Here is a 21,443-nt window from a genome sequence, read left to right on the forward strand (position 1 = left end):
GTATTGGGAGATGAAGGTGTCATTAATTTTGAAGATGTAGTACATGTTATCATGAAAAGTAAGTGATACTGAAGTATTCTGGTTTTCCTTGATTCAGTTATTCTTTTGCAGATAAATTGAACTATTGTTTAGAATCTCAATATTTCTTGTTAATTTTTTTGACAAAACACAACTTTCATATTACTGTCTAACAATTATATTTCTGTAAATTGAACTATTGCTTCAGTTGATATGGGTTAGTGCATGAGATGGAATTTCCACAACAAACTTAAGCAATGCTAATGTAGAATGGGGAAGGATTAAATACCAGGCTTAACATGAAAACAAGATAGAAGTATTTAACAATATTAGAAGGAAAAATTTCAACTCAATGAATAATGCAGGCAAGTGTTAGATCTATGTGTCTTGAACGTTAAGGGATCTACAATGTATGGTGCCTTTAAACTAACAATTAAAGGTTCAAAAATTGATATAGCAATAGATGACTTAGAAGGCAAACCCAATATGGATATCTTAGAGCTTCTACTCTACAAACCCAGTAAATGTGTGCTTAAATTTCAAATCTTGTAGACTTGGTATTCTTGATAAATCATTATCATGATTAAGCTGTGTTGGTCTTTACTACTTGAGGCTTTCTCCAACCTAATAATTTAAAAAAAAATAAAAATCATTTAAAATTTGATTGCTGATTTGTTGAACCTATTCTTATCATATCTTAAGGCAGTAGTACAACAAACATACAAACAGCGGTTCCCGGGCAAACAATTTTGCACCCATCATATTCAATTCATCAAAACCTCGAAGTTTGTTTTACAGCAACATGCAGAACTTATACAATGGTTATATACTCTACCTTACTTGTTTAATATTTTTTTATTGCATCGCACTTTTCAGGCGCTATCCAAAGCCCTAACAGAGGATCAACTGTTTTATCTAAGATCACAGTTTAAGCTGCTAGCACCAAACGGAGAAGGTCACATATCGTTCGACAACTTTCGAATGGTCAGTCTAGTCGAATTTGTTTGCCAATATCCAAAATGTGATTGTTTAGTTGCATACTTTCCTCTGTCATTTACTTCTATGTCTATCCTTGTGCAGGCCCTATTGCAAAATGCAACCGAGTCAATGAAGGAGAGTAAGGTTATTGATATCTTAAATGTGGCGAGGCATCCATTCCTGCTGCCATTTTTTTGCAGTTGCTAAGTTTCTTTTGTATGCCTCCACCATTACCATTACTACAGAATTTATATGCTACAGTTTTGACCTATTTGAGTACTCATATAAGCTTAAAGTAATTTTTTTTATGACAAGAAAACACTTCTTCACCTTCTCATATCAAAAACTTTTTTTTTTAACCTCCGAAGGACCTATAATATCTCTCATTTGCTGGTGTATACCTTTTCTAAAACTCATGCTTGTAAATAATATCATCTCCAATTGGAGCCACTCTCGTATAGAAAGATGGACTTTGAAGAATTCTGTGCTACTGCAATCAGTCCCCATCACCTTGAGGCCTTGGATGGGTGGGAACAAATGACAAGTATGACTTTTGAGCACTTCGAGCGGGAGGGGAACCGAGCCATCACCGTTAAGGAGCTAGCTCAGGTACTAACGATCCTCTCCTAGTGATACTTTACATTCCAGTGATTGTATCTTCCTTTTGAATTGTAACTCAACAATTTAACATTCCAATGAAATTCATGTTGACTAGTTAGCATTTTAGTTATTTTCTCCTTGAAATAAAAACTTGTTTTGATGTTATTGTATCATTGGAAATCATATAAATGAATTGATGTTATTCATCTTTATTGCTGCTGAGGAATTTATTTACTTTCCATGTACTCTTAGTGATAAAAGTGAATTTATTATTTGCAAACTAAAAGTGAATTTATTTACTTTCCATATACTCTTAGTGATAAACAGTTATGTCATTTGGGTCAACTACTAAGGAATTGAATTTGAAAGATTAAAATTGTTGTTTATGTAGTTAGATTAAAATTTTTGGTTTGGATTATATTAAGTCCCCAAGAATGACAGATCTATCACTATATGATGTGGTTGAGATAATTGATGAATGTTTCTCTTTTTAAGCATTCCAATTAGTCATCTTGTTACCTAGTGCTCTTACTGTTTTTTTCAACTATGATTTTTTGTCTTAGTTTACTAATATACTATTTATGTGTTTTTACAGTTTACAAATCTCAAGTACTCCAGAGTTGAAATTGATGAAGTGCGGTTCGAGTGGGCTGAATGCATGCTAGATTACATTTGAAGTGCGGTTCTACCTTGATGTGTTAAAAGAATGTTCTACCTTGATTTTGATATCTATTAGCTAGCTTTTTATGTAAAAAGAATGTTTGGGTATTTTATGGATACTGTTGTAAGAAGATTATTTATATAATTTGTGAATATTTGTGTATTTTATGGATATTGTTGAATGAAGAATATTTGTATAATTTGTGAATATTTGTGTTTTTTTTTATTATTGTCGATTTTTCATTGTTTCGGAAATCAAATTTGTGCTGTTAAAAAATATACATATTACATCGGTTTTCCACCGCTGCAAAACCGGTGTTATTAACTAATATTACATCGGTCATTTACCGCTGCCAAAACTGGTGTTATTAACATACAATATTATATCGGTTTTACACCATTGATGAAACCGTGTCGATAAGTGATACTACACTGGTTAATAACCAATTCGAAGACCGGTGTCGTTAAGTGATACTACACCGGTTTTAACCCGAAATCTAAAATGGCAGACTTTTAACATCGGCTTCATAGACATCGGTCGAAAATGAAATAGACACCGGTGGAAAACCAATGTCTATGAGGGTTTTTGTTGTAGTGATTACTTGTCTCTTCAATATTACGGAGGTTATGAGATGTGATATAAAAAGGGAGTTCTCTCTGTTAGTAAGGTACACAATATATTCTAAGCAGTCTTTACACTACACACTCGCATCTACTATTCATTCTCTCCACTTTTTGCTCGGGAATCGTGTTGACTTCAGAGTCCAAGGGCCTACGTCAGGGAACTCCTCTCTGGTTCTCACCCTAACGTTCTATTTTCTCTTTCGAGTGTGCGCAGAGAGGAGATGAAAGTAGTGCCAGGCATCATAGTTTCTCCCTAGCAGAGTCATCTCTCGGTCAACAGTAAAGCCACTTGCCCAATGCGTCATCTCCACCACTTTCAGACATATTCAAATTTGACGTCATCTATGAGAACTTCACCTGAATCTGAAACAAGGAGATGGAAGAAGTTGGACAAATCACAACCATCACTCTATCGCAAGAAGGTCTAGAGTTACTCATAGCTATATGAGTCCAGAAATTGTTACAGCAACAACAAGCAACAGTGGAGCGTCCCTTGCCCAACGACTTGGTCCTATCTGTGACAGGCCACATGCCGAGAAAGGACATGGGTGGAGGGGTCAACTGGGTTTCATCTATCTCCTCCACCAACTAGCTTCATGCAAGCACCTGCGCAACCAATTAACCTATCGCCTGTGCCACCATCACTATTTGCCTATCACTTAGCATTATTCTGCATGCCCAAGTATCATCTTATGGAGACACGACCGCGTGAGGCAAAAGGCCCGATGGTCAGCGGACCCCTCAAACAAATAAGAATTTCATTCTCTCACGAAATATTGGAGGTTAGGTTAGCAAACCATTTCCGACCCTTGACGATCGAAGAATATGGAGTGGCAAAAGACCGAGAAGACTACCTCGTCAAGTTCAAAAATACTAACATCCTCCGCCACTATACGGATGGCATAAATTGTCGAGTGTTTCTCAATATACTGTCAGGCTCGGGACAGAGATAGTTCAATTGGCTCTTGACTGAGTCCATATGTTGCTTCAAGGATTTCCACAAGGCATTCCTTCATCACTTCGCCAACAACTCCGATACCATAAAACCACGCTGAGTTTGTTCTCTCTCAAATAGGAGTCCAAAGAGACACTAAGGTCTACATCAAAAAGTTTAACCAGGTGGCCATAGATGTCCCTTCAATCACCCTAGAGATTTTAGTGAGCATCTTTGCTCAAGGGCTTACAGACAGTGAGTTCTTTCGCTCCCTGATTAAGAAGCCCTAAAGGAACTTCGATCATCTACTTGGTTGGGTGATCAAGTATATTAATGTAGAAGAAGCTCAATCCGTTCAAAAGAAGGAGGTCACCTCACTCGCTGTAGTCTCAACTCCAAAGCGTCGAGCACCACCTCCGCCTCTTCCTCACAAAGTACCCCCCGAGCAAGCCCTCCACCTCCTGTCCCAAAGCCGCAACACCCATGCTGTATAGCACATGGGGGATGGCGGATGCAATTTCCGTAGCCCCTAGATGGGCTCCAAAATTTTGTACCTACCATCGGTTTGAGATGCACAACACTTAAGATTGTTACCATCACAATCAAGAAATGCGTTGGCGGCTAACCAACGTTTCTGCCACCGATCGCCATCTCCCAATCGTCGTTGTTATAAGCGGCTGAACAAACCTCCCTGAAGAGACTACCAAGGCATTGAACAGTGTCGACATACATCACAACAACAAGATAACCAGGCTCAGGCCCTCGCACGGGTCGAATGGGAGAGTCCCCCAATGTGGCAAGAAGAAAATCGTAATAATGTCGCTCCACTACAACAAAAACCCTCATAGACATCGGTTTTCCACCGCTGTCTATTACATTTTCGACCGATGTCTATGAAGGCAATGTAAAAGGTCTGTCATTTTAGACATCGGGTTATAACCGGTGTAGTATCACTTAACGACATCGGGTGTAAAACCAATGTAATATTATATGTTAATAACACCAGTTTTGACAGCGGTATACGACCGATGTAATATTAGTTAATGACACCGGTTTTGCAGCGGTGAAAAATCGATGTAATATCAATATTGTTTAACAACACAAATTCGATTTTTGAAACAGTGAAAAATCGACAATATCCAAGAAAATACACAAATATTCACAAATTACATAAATATTCTTCTTCCAACAGTATCCATAAAATACACAAATATTCATAAATTACATAAATATTCTTCTTACAACAATATCCATAAAATACACTAATATTCTTTTTACATCAAAAGCTAATAGATATTGTACACATCAAGGTAGAACATGGTGAGTCAAAAATCAAGCTGAGGCTACATTAAATTATGAGAATCAGAATCTGTTCAACTTGCTATACTGCTCCATTCTTCTTGCGCCTTTCATTTCCCTAATCTCACCACTTTTCACCTTCAAATGCCTAGTTTTCTGAGTTAAAACATCCACTGTTCTAATCTGTCAAATAAAAGTATCATTTGGTCTACTTAACTACAACAAAGAACAAAAATAGAAGAATTATACATGCTGTAGAAGTCCTAGAATATCACCATCAGAAAGAAATTGACATGGGACAATATACGCAATTTACATTCCATGCAAATGCATGCATCATCCAAAGTTTTCAAAAATCAAATACCTTTCCTACTCAAATGTAATCTTCATTAATTTCAACTCTGGAGTACTTGAGATTTGTAAACTGTAAAAACACATAAATAATATATTAGTAAACCAAGACCAAAAATCATAATTGAAAAAGTAGTAAGAGCACCAGGTAACAAGATGACTAATTTGAATGCTTAAAAAGAGACACATTCATCATTTATCTCAACCACATCATATAGTGATAGATCATTCCTGGGAACTTAATATATTCCAAAGTAGAAATTATTGCAACAATGTTTTCTCATAGTTGCAATTTAACTAATTAATCCATTTTCAATCCAAATCAATTTAACTAATATACTCACTGCTTCAATAAGCATCTGCACTTCATACTCCACCAGATGTGACCCAAATTTAGCGAGCCCAGTTTTGAGTTCATCATGGGATACAATGCCATCATTGTCAACATCCATCATCTTGAACATCTCTTTAATGTCTTCCACTTCTTCAGTAGATAAGTGATCAACAATAACCTAATGAATAATCAACCAAACCAAGTTATACTCTGCAATAAAAAACATCCCATTTAACTACTAATTGCAGTGAGACAAACCCTTAAAGCTCTCCTTTTGAATCTGTTCATCGTGAAAATTATTTAAGTCTTGACTTGACAACATCACCAAGAGGTACATTTGAGGCTTTCTTTGCATTCTGAAGCCAATAATGCTCTGTATGGGGAAAAATGTATAAGCATCAGTTCAACATAAGAAAGAAAACAACACCAAGTATAAAACCCAAGAACAGGATGACAAGCTAAAGAAATATGGATACCATCCCAGATAATGAAAATGATCTCAATTTTCAAATTATCAAATGTTAGGGACACTTCCATTGAAGTTATATTAACAAATAGCATACAGTGTAAACATACCAAGCACTTGCTTTACAGTTAATCGAAGCTTGGGATCAGGTTCCAACATCAGCCGAACTAAATTTTTAGCACTGTCAGAAATACTAGGCCATGGTTCCTGTTTGAAATCTATTACGCCCCTAAGAATTGCTTGAGCAACTCCCTGTTTAGTTTCTGCAATTAAGAAATCATAGCTCGTTAGATAGAAAATGTTTCTGAAGAAATACAAAAGTGTATAAATTAATAGACAATAAGTATCTTATTAGCATAAAGTGATAGAACTAATAAAGAATAGATTTATTCATGGAAAGCTTACAGTAGACAATAAGTAATTTATTTGTAGAAAGTGGTAGAACAAATAATGAAGTGTGCAAAATGGATTTATTGATAGAAAGCTTACCAGCCCAAAATGGTGGACCTCCACACAGTAAGATATAGAGTATAACTCCAACACTCCATATATCAATTTCTGGTCCATAATTCCATTTTAAAACTTCTGGAGCCATGTAATAAGGGCTTCCAACTATCTCAGAAAATCTTTCACCTTGAATTGGGGTAAAAAGAGAAAAAAAATAAGTAGAGCACTCCCTTATAGTAAAACTAAACTCCAAGTTATGTTATTGAATGGAAGTGATCATTAATGAGACTCAACAAAAATGAAGATCATTAGTATGCATTCATATGGTAACTAATCATTCTAACTTCATTAACCAGGAGAACTTTAAGACTAAAATAAATAGATGAATACAGTAAAAATAAAACTCTCCCTCAATCCCACTGAACAAAAATTGCTTCTTGTTCAAGCAGTGCCATTGCCTATAGTCACTCCATTCATAACATTATGAACTTAATCTTCTCATTCCAGACACTCAGAGATCAAAATATTCAAAGTAGACATGAAAACAATCTCAATAAGTGCATTTCCAATAGTTCTTAAAATATTACCAAAGAGGAGAAAATAAGGAAAACATTCTTACGAAGTGTTCTTTTGTTTTAGCAAACTAACTTAGCAAAATGCAAGGAACAAAATGTTAAGTAAACAATGAATTGTGAGATAAATTCTTTCCTTAGAACAACATTAACGGCAATACATGAACTATTTTAGAAGACAACACTAGCATAGATAGTTCCACGGCTGCACCACATTGTTAGCAACACAAAATAATCAGATAAAGACAGTATCAGTGGAAGAAATGTTATGTTAATTATCTATTCTGAACCTAATCACAGGATTAAATCAATGTGCCCACATCCGTACCTACATAGAAACTTCAACTGGTCCAAGCTTTTCTAATTAGAAAGAAGACACTTCATCAAAGGGGGAAAAAATCAGCAAGCAGTAGAAGATGAGGACGATTTGGACCTGCGAAGTTCAAAGTGGTGAGGGTCTTCTGGTAGGACTTCGTGCAGTACAAGCAGCCATACACCATGGGACCTAAACCGATAGATGATGATCGTTCTTTGTCAATGAAATACGCAGCGAAATCAAGTGATCATAGTGGGAAAGAATGGAGGAAATGGGGGATGAAGGAGAAAATAAGTGTACCCAAAATGGCGCCTCTTCCGGCTTCATCAATGTCCATTATGCAGGGCTTTGCAGTCCATCTCATAAGGGAGGAGCAGGAGAAGACATCCTCCCTTCTCCGCCCAAGTTGCTGCCAATTCCAACACAAGGAACTGAGGAAGGAACTCACGGATCATGAAGACATCCTCAACAATGGTCTTCATGACCACAACTGCCGCGCGCTCTGAGTAGTGGCCCCTCGCCACAATGTGGTCAAAGAGCTCCCCGCCCTCGCACAGCTCCATGACCAAATGCACGACTCTGTCGTCCTCGCACACCTCCCGCAGGTTCACGATGTTGGAGTTCCTCGGCAGGTGCCGCATTATCGCAACCTCCCGCCGCACGTCCTCCACGTCAACCGTCGTCCGCAGCTTCCTCTTCGAGATCAACTTGCAAGCGAGCAGTTCCTCGGTGAAGTGAAGTGGTCCAGGCAGAGGTAGGTGACTCCAAACTCCCTGCGATAGAGCTCGCGATCCAGCACGTACTTCTCCTCGATCCTGCCCACCGCCTTGGCGTCTCCAGTAAGAACCGCTGCCATTCACTTGGAGTGCCCGTCGCTGTTCTGGCGGAGGTGGTTCTTGTTGGCTAGTGGGTGGGTGCCGTGGTCATGATGGGGACGGGGGAAGGTCTTGATGTCCTCCCGGGCGACGGCCTCCTGCGAAAGGTAGCAGTTTCCCATATCGAGCTCGGATCTGATACCTCCGCTCACACAAATCGACCTAACAGCATGGAAGTGACTAGGGTTTCACATCAAATCAACCTCTCGCAACCACAACGAAAAAGAACCATTTTTCCCCTTTTGATTGGGGAAAAAGAGATAGAAGCAACTGAGAAAGCGTCTGATTGGGGGAAGGTGAAACTTTTATCGCTGACTGGACCAACAAAAAAAACAAGCGAAACTGTGAGCAACGTGGCCGAGGTTTTACAACGCGGACGCTTCTCCTCCTCCTCCGTAACCGTGGCCTTGGTTAGCGGAGTTACAGGCGAGATGAGGATGAGAAGCGAAAGGTGCCATGGCGGTAGCTTTATCCTCCGCTTGGTCGAGTGCGAAGTGTAATGAGGACGTTTGTCGGTCGTGCTCCATCTTCTTCCTCGTTTTGTGTGCTTGAAGCCTTTTGAATTTGATTAGGGAACAAGAAGAAGAAATTAGCGACAATGGATAAAGGAAAAATTACCAGAATGTGAAGAAGGACTCCAGCGGTGGCAATGAATGCTGGACCGGAGATGGATGAAGGAAACACTACCGGAATGCGAAGAAGGCCTCCTCTTCTCACCCAAAGGGAGGAGTTGGAGGAGATGCGGTGTGGTTGGACGGAGAAGCAAGGGCGTCGTGTCTTGATCCTGATCGGAGAGGAAGGGGCGTCGATCTAGGAAGGGGAAGAGGGAGATGAGGTTGAGAGAGATGGTTGGAGGTTTAGGTTTAGGTTTAGGCTGAGAGAGATGTTCGGAGGAAGGGACGTGATATAGGTTTAGGTTTGGAGGAAACTTCACAGTGTTGCAAATTTTGGCTATGGGAAAATTAAAATATTTTATTTTGATTCATTAACACCGGGTTTTAAAAACCGCTGTTAAAATCGGTGTCTATTAATGAAAAAAGACCCTCATGGACATCGCCTAAAAAATCGATGTCTATAAGCGAAAATCTACGCTCATAGACACCGATTTTTGGAAAAAAACGGTGTAAAATACTCAAAGACATCGGTTTTTGCTTAAAACCGTTGTTGTTCCACTGATGTCTATGAGGGTTTTTCTTGTAGTGCTCAGGGGGATATTGGTATAATTGCAAGAGGTCGGAATGACGAGGATTCCAACTGGTTAAAGAAATCACATCTCTGCCAACTGGAAATTCACGCTGTCGGTTGTAGCCATGAGTAGGCACGAGGACCCGAGATTAGCTTTGGGCCAAGGATTTGGAAGGGGTGGAAATACCCCATGATGTTTTGATTATCAAGGTTGTTATAACCAATTATAACATACATTGCACTGTTGTTGACAAAGGTAGAACCGTCAACGTCATCTTCAAGAAAGCATTCAAGTAGTTGCAAATAGAGACGAGTGAGCTCCAGTTCATGATGACGCCACTAAGAGACTTCACAACAACGAGGTCTAGTCGCTCGACTAGATTAAACTAGCCATGTCTTTAGGGGATCGATGAGTCCCTAATGAGGATGTGTCGATCGACTTTTATTGTAGTAGACACGCCTTCAACATACAATGCCATTTTGGGCTAGCCGACCCTAAATGAATTTTGAGTAGTTGTTTGGACTTTTTGCCAAAAAATAAAATTCCCCATGGATGATCAGGTGGTGATGCCCGAGGGAGTTGCTCAAGCCTAGCCGGCTAGCAGTCTGTCGTTTTAGGTTTATGTGTTATCCTTATGTCTTCCGCTATATTTTATTTGTTTCTAGCCGTGTGGGTTGTATACTGCGTGGTTATGTATAATTCCAGCCGTGTGGGCTAAGCTCATTATTATTGTTCAGCCACATGGCTATGTGTCCAGGTTTCGTATATTGTCATAAGGGCGAGATGTTATCCGTTTGTCAAGCAAGGACTTCCTCGGGGCATGAAACTTATGAGGGTGGCTATGCAGCTTCTATCATTACTATGGGGGTTACACGAGACCGTTCATATACATGTAACAGAAGATTTCTCGGAGGATAACTGTACATATTCCAAGCTATACACCATCTATTACCTGACATCTTCTGACACTAAATATTCTATGTCTTCTCATTATTACAGAGGTTATGAGAGCTGATATAAAAAGGAATTCTCTCCGTTGGTGAGGTATGCAATATATTCTAAGCAGACTTCACAATACTCACTCGCATATACGGTTCATTCTCTCCACTTTTTGCTCAATCACCATATTGATTTGAGCATCAGAGGATTTATGCAGGGATTCCCTCTCTGGTTCTCTCTCTAACATTATGTTTGTTCTTTCGAGTGTGCGCAGAGGAGCTGAAAAGAGTATCAGGTGTCATAATTTCTCCCTAGCAAAGTCATCTTCTGGTTAACAGCAAAACCACTTATCCAATATGTTATCTCAGGTCATCACTTTCAGACAACATCAAATATTATAACTTAATTTTTAAATTATAAACGTAAAATCTTTTTGGCATATAACTTAAAAAAATTATTTTAAAAAAACTATTGTGCGTAGTTCGCGCAGAAGGGTACACTGCCAATAAGGTAGGATCGAATTAACCGTTTTTTAGATTCGTGTTCCACACTAGGGCTGCAAACGAATCGAGCCGGCTCGCGAGCTTTTCGAGCCGGCTCGAAAAATATTCGATTCGTATTCGAATTTATCGAATTCGAGCCGAACTCGAACATGTTCGAATTTTTTTTCGAGCCGAACTCGAGCCCAAATTATATTGTTCGAGCTGCTCGCGAGCCGCTCTCGAGCCTTAATATTTATTAATATAAGTTAAATATATATTAAATAAATAAATTTCGAGCCTTTCGAACCTATTTTCGAGTAATAATTCGAATAGTTCACGAATATGTTCGAATATTTCGAGCCGAATCGAACCCGAACCCTAATTCAAACCGAACTCGAACCAAACATTTTAATTTTTTCGAGCTTCGAATCGAGCTCGAACTCGAATATACCTATTTCGAGCCGAATTCGAGCCTTAAATTTTTCAACATATTCGGCTCGATTCGATTCGTTTACACCCCTATTCCACACATTCCAAATCAATAGAAATTAATGCTGATGCAGACATCTATGGATCATATATTTCGTGTTATTTTTTTATCCAAATTAAATAATAGAGAGAGAGAGACAGAGGGAGAAAATGTTGTTAAAGTTCTTATTGATCTGGCTTTGTTGAACTCTTTGTGCAACATCTCAGGAAAAATTCTCGAAATATACCAATTACGTAAAATGTGAAGAACAATATGTTTATTTTAAAAGTAGTTATCTTCGTTTGCGTTTTGCATTTACAATATGCGAAATTTTATATGTTTCACATTCTACAAATGCGAAACTAGATGGAAATCACAGACATGCAATGACTGCCCAAAAAAATTTTAGGGTGCGTTTGGTTTATCCCATTTTTATTTTCATTTTCATTTTCATTTTCTGAAAAACATGCGTTTTTCGTTTTTTAGAAAATAACTTTTTCATATTTTTCATTTTCTTAAAAATGAATGTGAAAACGCAAACCAAACGCGTTTTCCATTTTCTCAGAAAAATAAAAACAGAAAACAGCGTGAAAAACATAAACAAAACACCCCCTAAGAATTTATGTTTTTATTTTTACAGCTTTTGCATTTCTTAAATGTGAAAGTTGTAGTTTCGCATTTCTTAAATGTGAAATCTGTAGTTTAAGAGAATATTAATCTGGTTATTTATATAATTTTCTTGAATATTGAGAGAAAATATTTGGTATCTATATCGTGGTAATTACAAAATGTGAAACCACGTTGAACTAAAAAAACAAAATCAAAAAATAGGAAATCTCTAAATAAATATAGAAGTTGTTCTTGGATATCTCTCAAAAAATTCCAAATATGAATGTTCTATATTAATCATGGATCGATGGAACAGTTTAGTAATTATCACAGACTCTACCATTTCAATTTCAATATCATTTCATTAAATGATTACTATGCGGATATATTAAAAAATTAATAATCATTATATAATTATTATAAAATAATAAAAAATATATTTGGAATTTTGATTTAATGATTTTTTTTATAATTTATATTTGGTGATTTAAGAATTATGAAAATAACCTATATTAAATATTTAATCATAACTATTTAAGGATATGCCTAAAATACTAAACAACATTATAAAAAGAATAAACAATAAATTATATATATTGGATGAAAATAATTAAAACTATTTAAAATTTAATTAAATTAAAGTTATTTGGAAAATAATAATATAATTAATATTATTAAGAAAACAAATTTATATGATTATATAGATTTTTTTAAAGATTTTAAATGAAATTATATTATATTATATTATATTATAAGATGTTTATATTTTTAGTAAATGAATTTTATTTATTAAAATCTAAGTTCTTATTTTTCTCACGTCTCATGCACTTGCCTAATCAAGCCTAAATCGTCGCCGCCACCTTCTTCTTCTCGCGATCTCGTGCTCGGTCTCCCCATGAGTTGTCCGATCAAGCCACGTCGGAGCACCTAAATCCTAAACCGTCGCCGCCACCTCCTCCTTCTTCTCGCGGTGCCTGCCTAAACCCTAAACTATCGCCACCGCTTCTTCTTCTTCTCGCAATCTCATGGTCGCCCGCCCTATGAGTTGTTCGATCAGGCCACATCGGAGCGCCTCATTGTGAAGGTTTAGAAGGCAAATCTGGCTCATTGTGAAGGATTAGAAGGCAAGACCCAACTGTGAATATTAAGACCCGATTCTGGTCGAATTCGGCAACATCAAATTGTACTCTAGACAGTGAGCTTTATGGCTTTAAAAATCTTCTTTTTAAAAAATAATAGTTCATACGGTAATATATTGATGTATTAAATATACCATGTAATTAAGGATGTATTCCACATGTGTAGGCTAGTTATCAGTGTTGATGGTACACATTTGCGAGGGGCTTATAAGGGAAAGATGTTTGTAGTTGTTTCAAAGGATGCAAACAATCATATATTACCTGTTGCTTATGCTATAATAGATGAGGAGACTATAGCTAGTTGTGTTAGTTAGAGCCCTAGAGTCAATCATTTGATGATTGTATAATGGACTTGTTGTATCATATTCTTATATAAATAAAGACATTTGTTTTTGGTTATTATACTTACTTGTATTGGTGCCAAATAAACTAAGTATAATAGCATCCTTGAGTAGAAGGTTCTCACCTATATCAATCGGTTAGTTGAACCGATAGTGAGATGATATTGGTAACACTACTCTTAATCATTCCTAGTCGAGTATTAACATTCAGGGACAATGTTAATGCAATAAGACTAGCATGTAGGTCAACTCGATGACTTGATCTCACAAGTCATTGATATAGAGATATCAAGTTGACACATGGGTATGCATTGGAGAATGTATACTGAATGACCCGCCATGAGAAAGTATCATGGATCGTTATATGAGTGCCATATACTTTCTCATGTGACTATTAGTATAACTACTAGTCCTTAGACCTGAAGCCACCATGGATACCTACATAAGGAGTTATGTACTTTAGTTTCGTCAAACGTCACCCGTAACTGGGTGGATTATAAAGGCGATTACTGGGTATATAACGAATTATGCAGAGGAATGTGAGTGATGTAGATGGGATCTATCCCTCCTATATGACGGGAGCGATATCGATATTCTTGATAGAGTGAGACCACGAAGTGCATGGTCATGCCCAAATGAGTCAATATGAGATATTGAACTCATTTGATTTAGTGAGTCTACTTGGAGTTCAAGATTTAGATTGGTCAGAGGATGACACGGTCTATGCCTCACATTAATCAATCTAGATGTATAGGATAGAAGGACACTTGTCATATTTTGTGAGGAGTCACAATTAGTAGTCACAAGGTGATGTTGGATCTCAACATTCTTGTAACTTGGGTAGTAATGATGTGTTGCTAGATACCGCTCATTACTTATGCTCCTAAATGGGTTTAGGGGCATTGCCAATGTTACAAGAACCTATAGGGTCACACACTAAGGACAATTAGATGGAGATTAGGTTCATATGATGAACCAAGAGGATTAGATTCATGTGATGAATCAAATTGGATTAAGAGTAATCCTAATTGGGCTAATTGAGTTGGACTCAAGTTAATTCATGTGTTCAATGAGTCTAATTTAGATTATGACTCATTGAATCAATTTAATTAAATAAATTAGATTCATTATATTAAATTGGCTTGAATTAAATTGTTGGATTAGATCAACCATGAGAGAGATTAAGTCAAGTTTGACTTGACTTGAGAGGAAGAGGAAGAGTCAAGTTTGACTTGACTTTATGTCACATCATTTATGACTTGGCATTAAGTGGCCAATGATGATGTGCCACATCATCATAGTTGGCACATGTATGTGCCACGTCATGGAGGTTACAAATTCCCTCTTTAATGGCCACTTAATGCAAAAGGGGGTTACACTTCTTGAGGTGGCCGGCCACTTTTGTTGTGAATGAAAAATTTATTTTTCATTCAAGGGTCATTCAACTCATCTTCTTCCTCCTAGAGCTCTCTCTTCTTGCTCTCCCTCTTCTCCTTGGCCGAACCACCTAGGTGCTGTCATCATCATAGTTGGCACATGTGTGTGCCACCTCATGGAGGTTACAAATTCCCTCTTTAATGGCCACTTAATGCAAAAGGGGTTACACTTCTTGAGGTGACCGGCCACTTTTGTTGTGAATGAAAAATTCATTTTTCATTCAAGGCTCATTCAACTCATCTTCTTCCTCCTAGAGCTCTCTCTTCTTGCTCTCCCTCTTCTCCTTGGCCGAACCACCTAGGTGCTAGCACACCTATTGTTTGGTCTTCTCCACCTAATTAGTTCGTGTGGATACGCATAGAGAGTTGTCTACTTTGACAACTTTAGATCCGACATCTCCTTAGACAAGCGGAACTCGCGAAGGGCATGCATCAAGGGTAAAAGGTTTTCTCCTTGTAAATCTAGTTTAGAACTAAGTCTAAGAAACTCGTACTCATAGTTTTTCGAAAGTTTTATTCTTCGCACGGATCCGGTGGCGAGGTTTCGGGGTTTTCGCGACGTGAAAAAGCGGTTTTCGCGGCCCGAAAAACCCAACAAGTTGGTGTTGGTTTTTTGAACAATTCAAGTATTATGTGACACAAGATAAACAATTATGTGTTATTTCTGATAGATACTGTGGTATTTTCATACAATGTCAAATTTAGAGAAATGAAAGAAACCAATTGCATATCATAGATTTTGCCTTCGACATGTTCAAAGTAATTTCATGACAAAGTTTAAGAATATCACTTTGAAACATTATTGTTGGGCTATTGGTAGTACTACTCAAAGATGGAAATAAGTCGGTGGAGTCTTAGTTACAATGGTAATCATCGATAGGGATGTCTCACAACAAACACTTCTGAGAGTTTGAACAATGTATTATGGGGGGCTAGATTGTTGCCAATTAAAGCATGCATTGATTTGTCATTTCATAGAACTGTTCAACTTTTTCAAAGGTATAAACAGGTAGCACATCATTGTAATACAACCCTCCCACCACATAATTGAAGTAAATTTAGGGAGGCTGAAAGACATGCGCAAGGACATCACATTGATAAGTTTAACTATGCAGATGGAGTGTACAAGATTGTAACAACAAGACAATTGAATGGTAAAGGTGGTCATGTACACACAATTCTTTACTATGAAAATGATTGCACATGTGGAAAGTGGCAAATGCATAAATTTCCATGTTCACATGCAATTGTTGTTTACCGACATAGAGGGGATAATGTTATTGACCTTGTGGATGAAGTTCACACCACACAAACTTACATGACATAATATTCTGGCAATTTTTATCATATTCGTCATAAGGATTATTGGACAAATCCAAGTTGGGAGATTCAAGCAGATTACTCAAGAATGATCAATCATGGTCGGTGTAGGCGACGTGAAAGTGGAATACAAAATGAGATGGATTTGAGGCACCCTGATGAACCTCGTAAATGTGGAAGGTGTCATCAAATTGCCCACAACAAGAGAAATTGTCAAAATACATACCCTAGGGTTGATAATAAAGTCGATGGTTGATGTTTTTTAATATATTTTATCTCAATACATGAATACTATGTGATGGGAGTTAGTATTTTGTTAAGTTTTGTATGCATAAGATTATATCTCGTACATTTATGTCATTTGGGATTTGAAACCTTGTATAATTTTATTTATACTCTATCTTATATTGTTATATTTTTGTCTTTATTTGTGTTTTTTTCGTTACAAATAGGGTTGTGCAATCGCTTAACACAGAACCGACCGAACTGATAAAGCCCTAAACTGAACCGACCGAACCTTTTTCGAGCAGACCGAACCGACCGAACTTTTCAAAAAACACCGAACCTGCTGAACTGATAAAACATCGATTAATTTAGTTTTCTACCGAAATAACTGAAATTTCTATCCAATTTGGAAAGTGCAACAGCCAAGTCATGGTTCTCACCATAATCATGTCGTGGGGTGATCATATCCAAGTTCTGGTTTAGCTGTGGTGAGCAGTGAGCACCATCATCACCACAACACTGCTTTAGAGATGCAACCTTCATACTCTTCCAACTTCCAAGTTTCAAGCTAAGTGCGATCATATCCAGGTTTTGTTGCGTGCTTTCTAACTCACGGACAAGGGTCGACGGAGCCCAAAGTGAACAAGGATGCGCAGGACTTGAAATATTCAAGCCCTGCGCGTAGTGCCTGATATTTCAAGCCTTACGCAGAGCTTGATATTTCAAGCCTTGATAGTTTGAGATGGGTTTAATTGGTTTAATTGAAATTTGATTTCCAAAACCAAAATCGAATCGATTAAATCGATACTTTTAGAAAAAAAATGAACTTGCGATTTAACCGATTCGGAATTTTAATTTCGATCGTTTTAATAGGTTAATTTGATTTACCCGAACTTTTGCTCACCCCTATATGATGCATGATGGTGTGAGTTGCTTTGAGTGCATGATCATGTAAGTGAATTCTGTGATGATCAAGGAGTTTACCTCAATTGTAGAGGATAAACTCTTAATTATGTTGTATGATTTGATATTCGATTTGAGAGTTTTTACCTCTCAAATTAATTTTTAATACAGATGTATCTATTTCCGTGAAAGTTGTACAAATATTTTAAAAAAATCATTTTACGTGTTAGCAGAACGCTATTTCCATTATTTTTTCGTATTTGTTATATTCGTATTTTTTAAATGGGAAAGATATAATTTCACATTTAAGAAATGTAAAAGATGTAAAAATAATAATAAAAAAAAATTCTTTTTCTAAGTTTGTAGAACGTGTGGCATTTACTTTTTTTTTCTGCAAATTCGTATTTGGTAAATGTGAAATGATAGCTTTCACATTTACAAAATGTGAAACCTTGTAAATTCTTTTTTTGTTTGGCATACGTAGAATGTTTGTGATTTCCATCTAGTTTCACATTTGCAGAATGTGAAACTTATTTAAGTTTCGCATTTTACAAATGCACACAAAGATGACTACTCTCAAAATAAACACATTGTTCTCCACATTTTAAGAAATTGGTATATTTCGGGAATTTTGTAACATCTCATGGCTACTGCTGCTACACTCAAGCTTCTCCTTTACCTCTTCTGGATTTCTCTCCTATTTCTCTCTGGATCGTTGCAACTCTGCATAGAGGAAGAAAGGAAGGCTCTGCTGAGCGTGAGAAGTGGTTTTCCTAGCATCGATAGAGTGCTATCTCCATGGAAGGGCAATGAGTGTTGCAGTTGGAATGGTGTAGAATGCAACAGCATCACAGGTCATGTTATCAAACTTGACTTCTCTTTTAGATATCCTTTGCATCGTGGTATTTTTTCCAACAGAAGCGAGGTGCATCCTTTATTGTTTCATTTGAAGCATTTGAAGTATTTAGATATAAGTGGGAACAACTTATCAAGCCATCAAATTCCTGGCTCGATAGGATCTTTAACTCAATTGCAGCACTTGGACCTTTCGGGATGTTGGTTCCAAGGAGAAATTCCCTACCAACTTGGCAGTCTCTCCAACCTGCGTTACTTGTCTCTGTCTTTCAACGAGATTTCAGGACAAATACCAGCATCTTTTGTCCATCTCAGCAATCTGCAGTTCTTGGACCTGAGCTATAATAACATCAGCGGAGAGATACCAGAAAATATTGGCAACCTCAGAAACATAGAACGCTTGTTCTTCTGTTATAATCAGATCGAAGGTGTAATACCAAGAAGTATAGGAAACTTGACTAAAATGCTAGATCTGAACCTTTCTGCTAATAGAATTGTCGGGGGATTACCGGAGACTATTGGCAATCTAACTGCATTGCAGAAGTTGGACTTATCGGGTAATCAGATTAGTGGAAAGATACCAGATTCAATGAGAAATCTCCTTCAGTTGGATGTTCTTAGTATCTCTCAGAACAACATAAGCGGATCGATTCCTGATGCCTTGGGAAGTCTATGCAACTTGAGTACAATCAATCTCTCTTATAACAGCATAACGGGGAGTGTTGTTGAATTCTTTGAACAACTATCAAGATGCAGAATTAACAAAGCTCTTTCCCATGACTTGCATAACAATCAGTTTACTGGTCTTTTTCCTAGTCCTTTTGAGAGGCTTCAAAGATTAGTTTTTCTTGACCTTGGTTCCAATCAATTGAGTGGCTCAGTTCCAGCATCCTTGGGGAAATTGTCTGCATTAATGACCTTAAGTCTATGTTCAAACTATTTGGCTGGAGATATCACAGAAGCCCACTTTGCCAATCTCACAAATTTATATTACATGGATATATCTGACAACAACTTGTCAGTCAAAGTGAGCCACGATTGGCTTCCTCCATTTCAAGCAGTAGGAATTCGAATGGGCTCCTGCAACTTGGGACCCAGATTTCCTCCATGGGTGCGGAACCAAACCATTTTAAATGAGCTAGACATATCAAACAATGGAATATCAGATGCTTTTCCTGATTGGTTTTGGAGCTCGTGCACATCCAACTTGGAGCTAGATGTTTCTCAAAATCATATGAGAGGAATGTTGCCACGCTCTTTAGAATGCTTCAAGGATGTATGCAAATTAAATTTAAGTTACAACAACTTTGAAGGCTTCATACCAAGAATGCAACTTTCGGATGCATATTTGGACTTCTCTTACAATTCCTTCTCTGGACCTATTCCTAGTAGCTTGGCTGAGAATGCTGTGTATATGTCTTTGTCAAACAACAAATTGAATGGTAGTATTCCATCCTCCATTTGTACAGGAAATTTTCTAGAAGGAATCGACCTTGGCAACAATGATTTATCTGGAACACTCCCTGATTGTTTCAGATATGAATCAGAATTGATGATTCTCGACGTTTCAAACAACAAGTTATCCGGCAGGATCCCTAGCACACTTGGATTTTTACGAAGACTCCAATCGGTGCACTTGAATCACAATAGACTCTCTGGCACAATTCCCACAACATTGATACAGTGCATTGCACTTGTGGTAATTGACTTCAGCTGGAATGAATTGTCTGGGGACATACTCAGTTGGATCGGACCAGAACTGTCATCATTAAGAGTCCTTTCTTTGAGGTCAAATAAGTTCACCGGTGAGATTCCATCAAAACTCTCGTTGATGCCTTCACTCCAAATCTTAGATCTTGCTCACAATCTTTTCTCTGGTTTGTTGCCTCCTAGTTTTGGTAATTTCACTGCTATGATGAAAAACCAGAACCATAAAATACCTTCACCACTAGACGCACTTGATTATTGTACCGAGAGCCTCATTATATTTGCCAAAGATTCATCACTTAATTTCACTACTACGCTTTCGTTTGTCAAGAGCATTGACCTCTCGTATAACAATCTCTCGGGCATGATTCCTAAAGAGCTAACAAATCTTAATGGCCTCCGCTACCTCAACTTATCTTTCAATTACTTTTCTGGACAAATACCCGAGAGAATTGGTCTTATGGACCAATTAGAATCACTTGATCTCTCAAAGAACAATCTCTCTGGTAAAATCCCTTCGAGTATCTCTGCATTAACTTTTCTAACCGTCTTAAACTTGTCTTACAACAATCTTGTCGGGAAAATACCGGTGGGCCCTCAACTTCAAACCTTCACCAACTTGTCTTACATCGAAAACCCTGAGCTTTGTGGGGAACCACTTGAAATCAAATGTCTTGAAGACAACCAAACCAACAATGATGGAGTTACAGAAGAAGGGCACATGCTTGAAGATGGAGGAATTTGGTATTTTAGTGGCTTTGCTCCTGGATTTATATTTGGCTTCTGGGGATTCATGGGCGTAATTATGATCAAGAAGAGCATAAGAATCAAATACATTTTACTCATCGATAGCATAATTGGTTGGTTTATGCAAATGTAATGGGAACTAAGACTTAAATATGTCTACATTAATATATTCTAGGATTTATGGAGCTTGTAGTGCTTTTATGATATAAGACCAAGCTTGTTGTAATGAATTTAAGTTGATATTTGACATTTAAGTCATGAATCATATGTGATTGATATGAATATGATGAGTGAAATATTATTCATGACTTGAGGGGAAATGACCCAAAAAAAATCTCCTTTAACAATAGTTATTCTTGTATTTTTGTTGTAAGGCAATCATTCAAACCTTTATTTAAATTTATTACATAGGAGAATAAAACATTGATTACTTTTTTCTCATCTTATAAATTAGTATAAATCAATATTTTAAAGTAATTAAAGGGTCAATTTACTTAGTTTTTTAACTAATTTCAAAATTATTAGAGCATATTATTTTTTTTAAAAATTAAATATGAACATAGTTCTATTCTTAAATAATTTCAGAATTCTTAGGGCATATGAACATAGTG

The 21,443-nt window shown here is 37.2% G+C and overlaps 1 protein-coding gene and 1 pseudogene across 1 annotated transcript; one reads left to right on the plus strand and one right to left on the minus strand.

The window, feature by feature from the left end:
* Positions 1-4,203: 4,203 nt before the first annotated feature.
* Positions 4,204-8,596, minus strand: LOC121999467 (annotated as a pseudogene).
* A 48-nt stretch (positions 8,597-8,644) lies between these two features.
* LOC121999468 (receptor-like protein EIX1) lies at positions 8,645-20,965 on the plus strand. The gene is made up of 4 exons (XM_042554149.1): positions 8,645-8,925; positions 9,675-9,775; positions 10,366-10,414; positions 18,247-20,965. The coding sequence occupies exons 1-4, from the start codon at positions 8,645-8,647 to the stop codon at positions 20,963-20,965; spliced, it is 3,150 nt and encodes a 1,049-aa protein (XP_042410083.1).
* The last annotated feature ends 478 nt before the right edge of the window (positions 20,966-21,443 follow it).

The sequence above is a fragment of the Zingiber officinale genome, chromosome 7A (assembly GCF_018446385.1).
Source record: "Zingiber officinale cultivar Zhangliang chromosome 7A, Zo_v1.1, whole genome shotgun sequence".
Classification (NCBI taxonomy): Eukaryota; Viridiplantae; Streptophyta; class Magnoliopsida; order Zingiberales; family Zingiberaceae; genus Zingiber; species Zingiber officinale.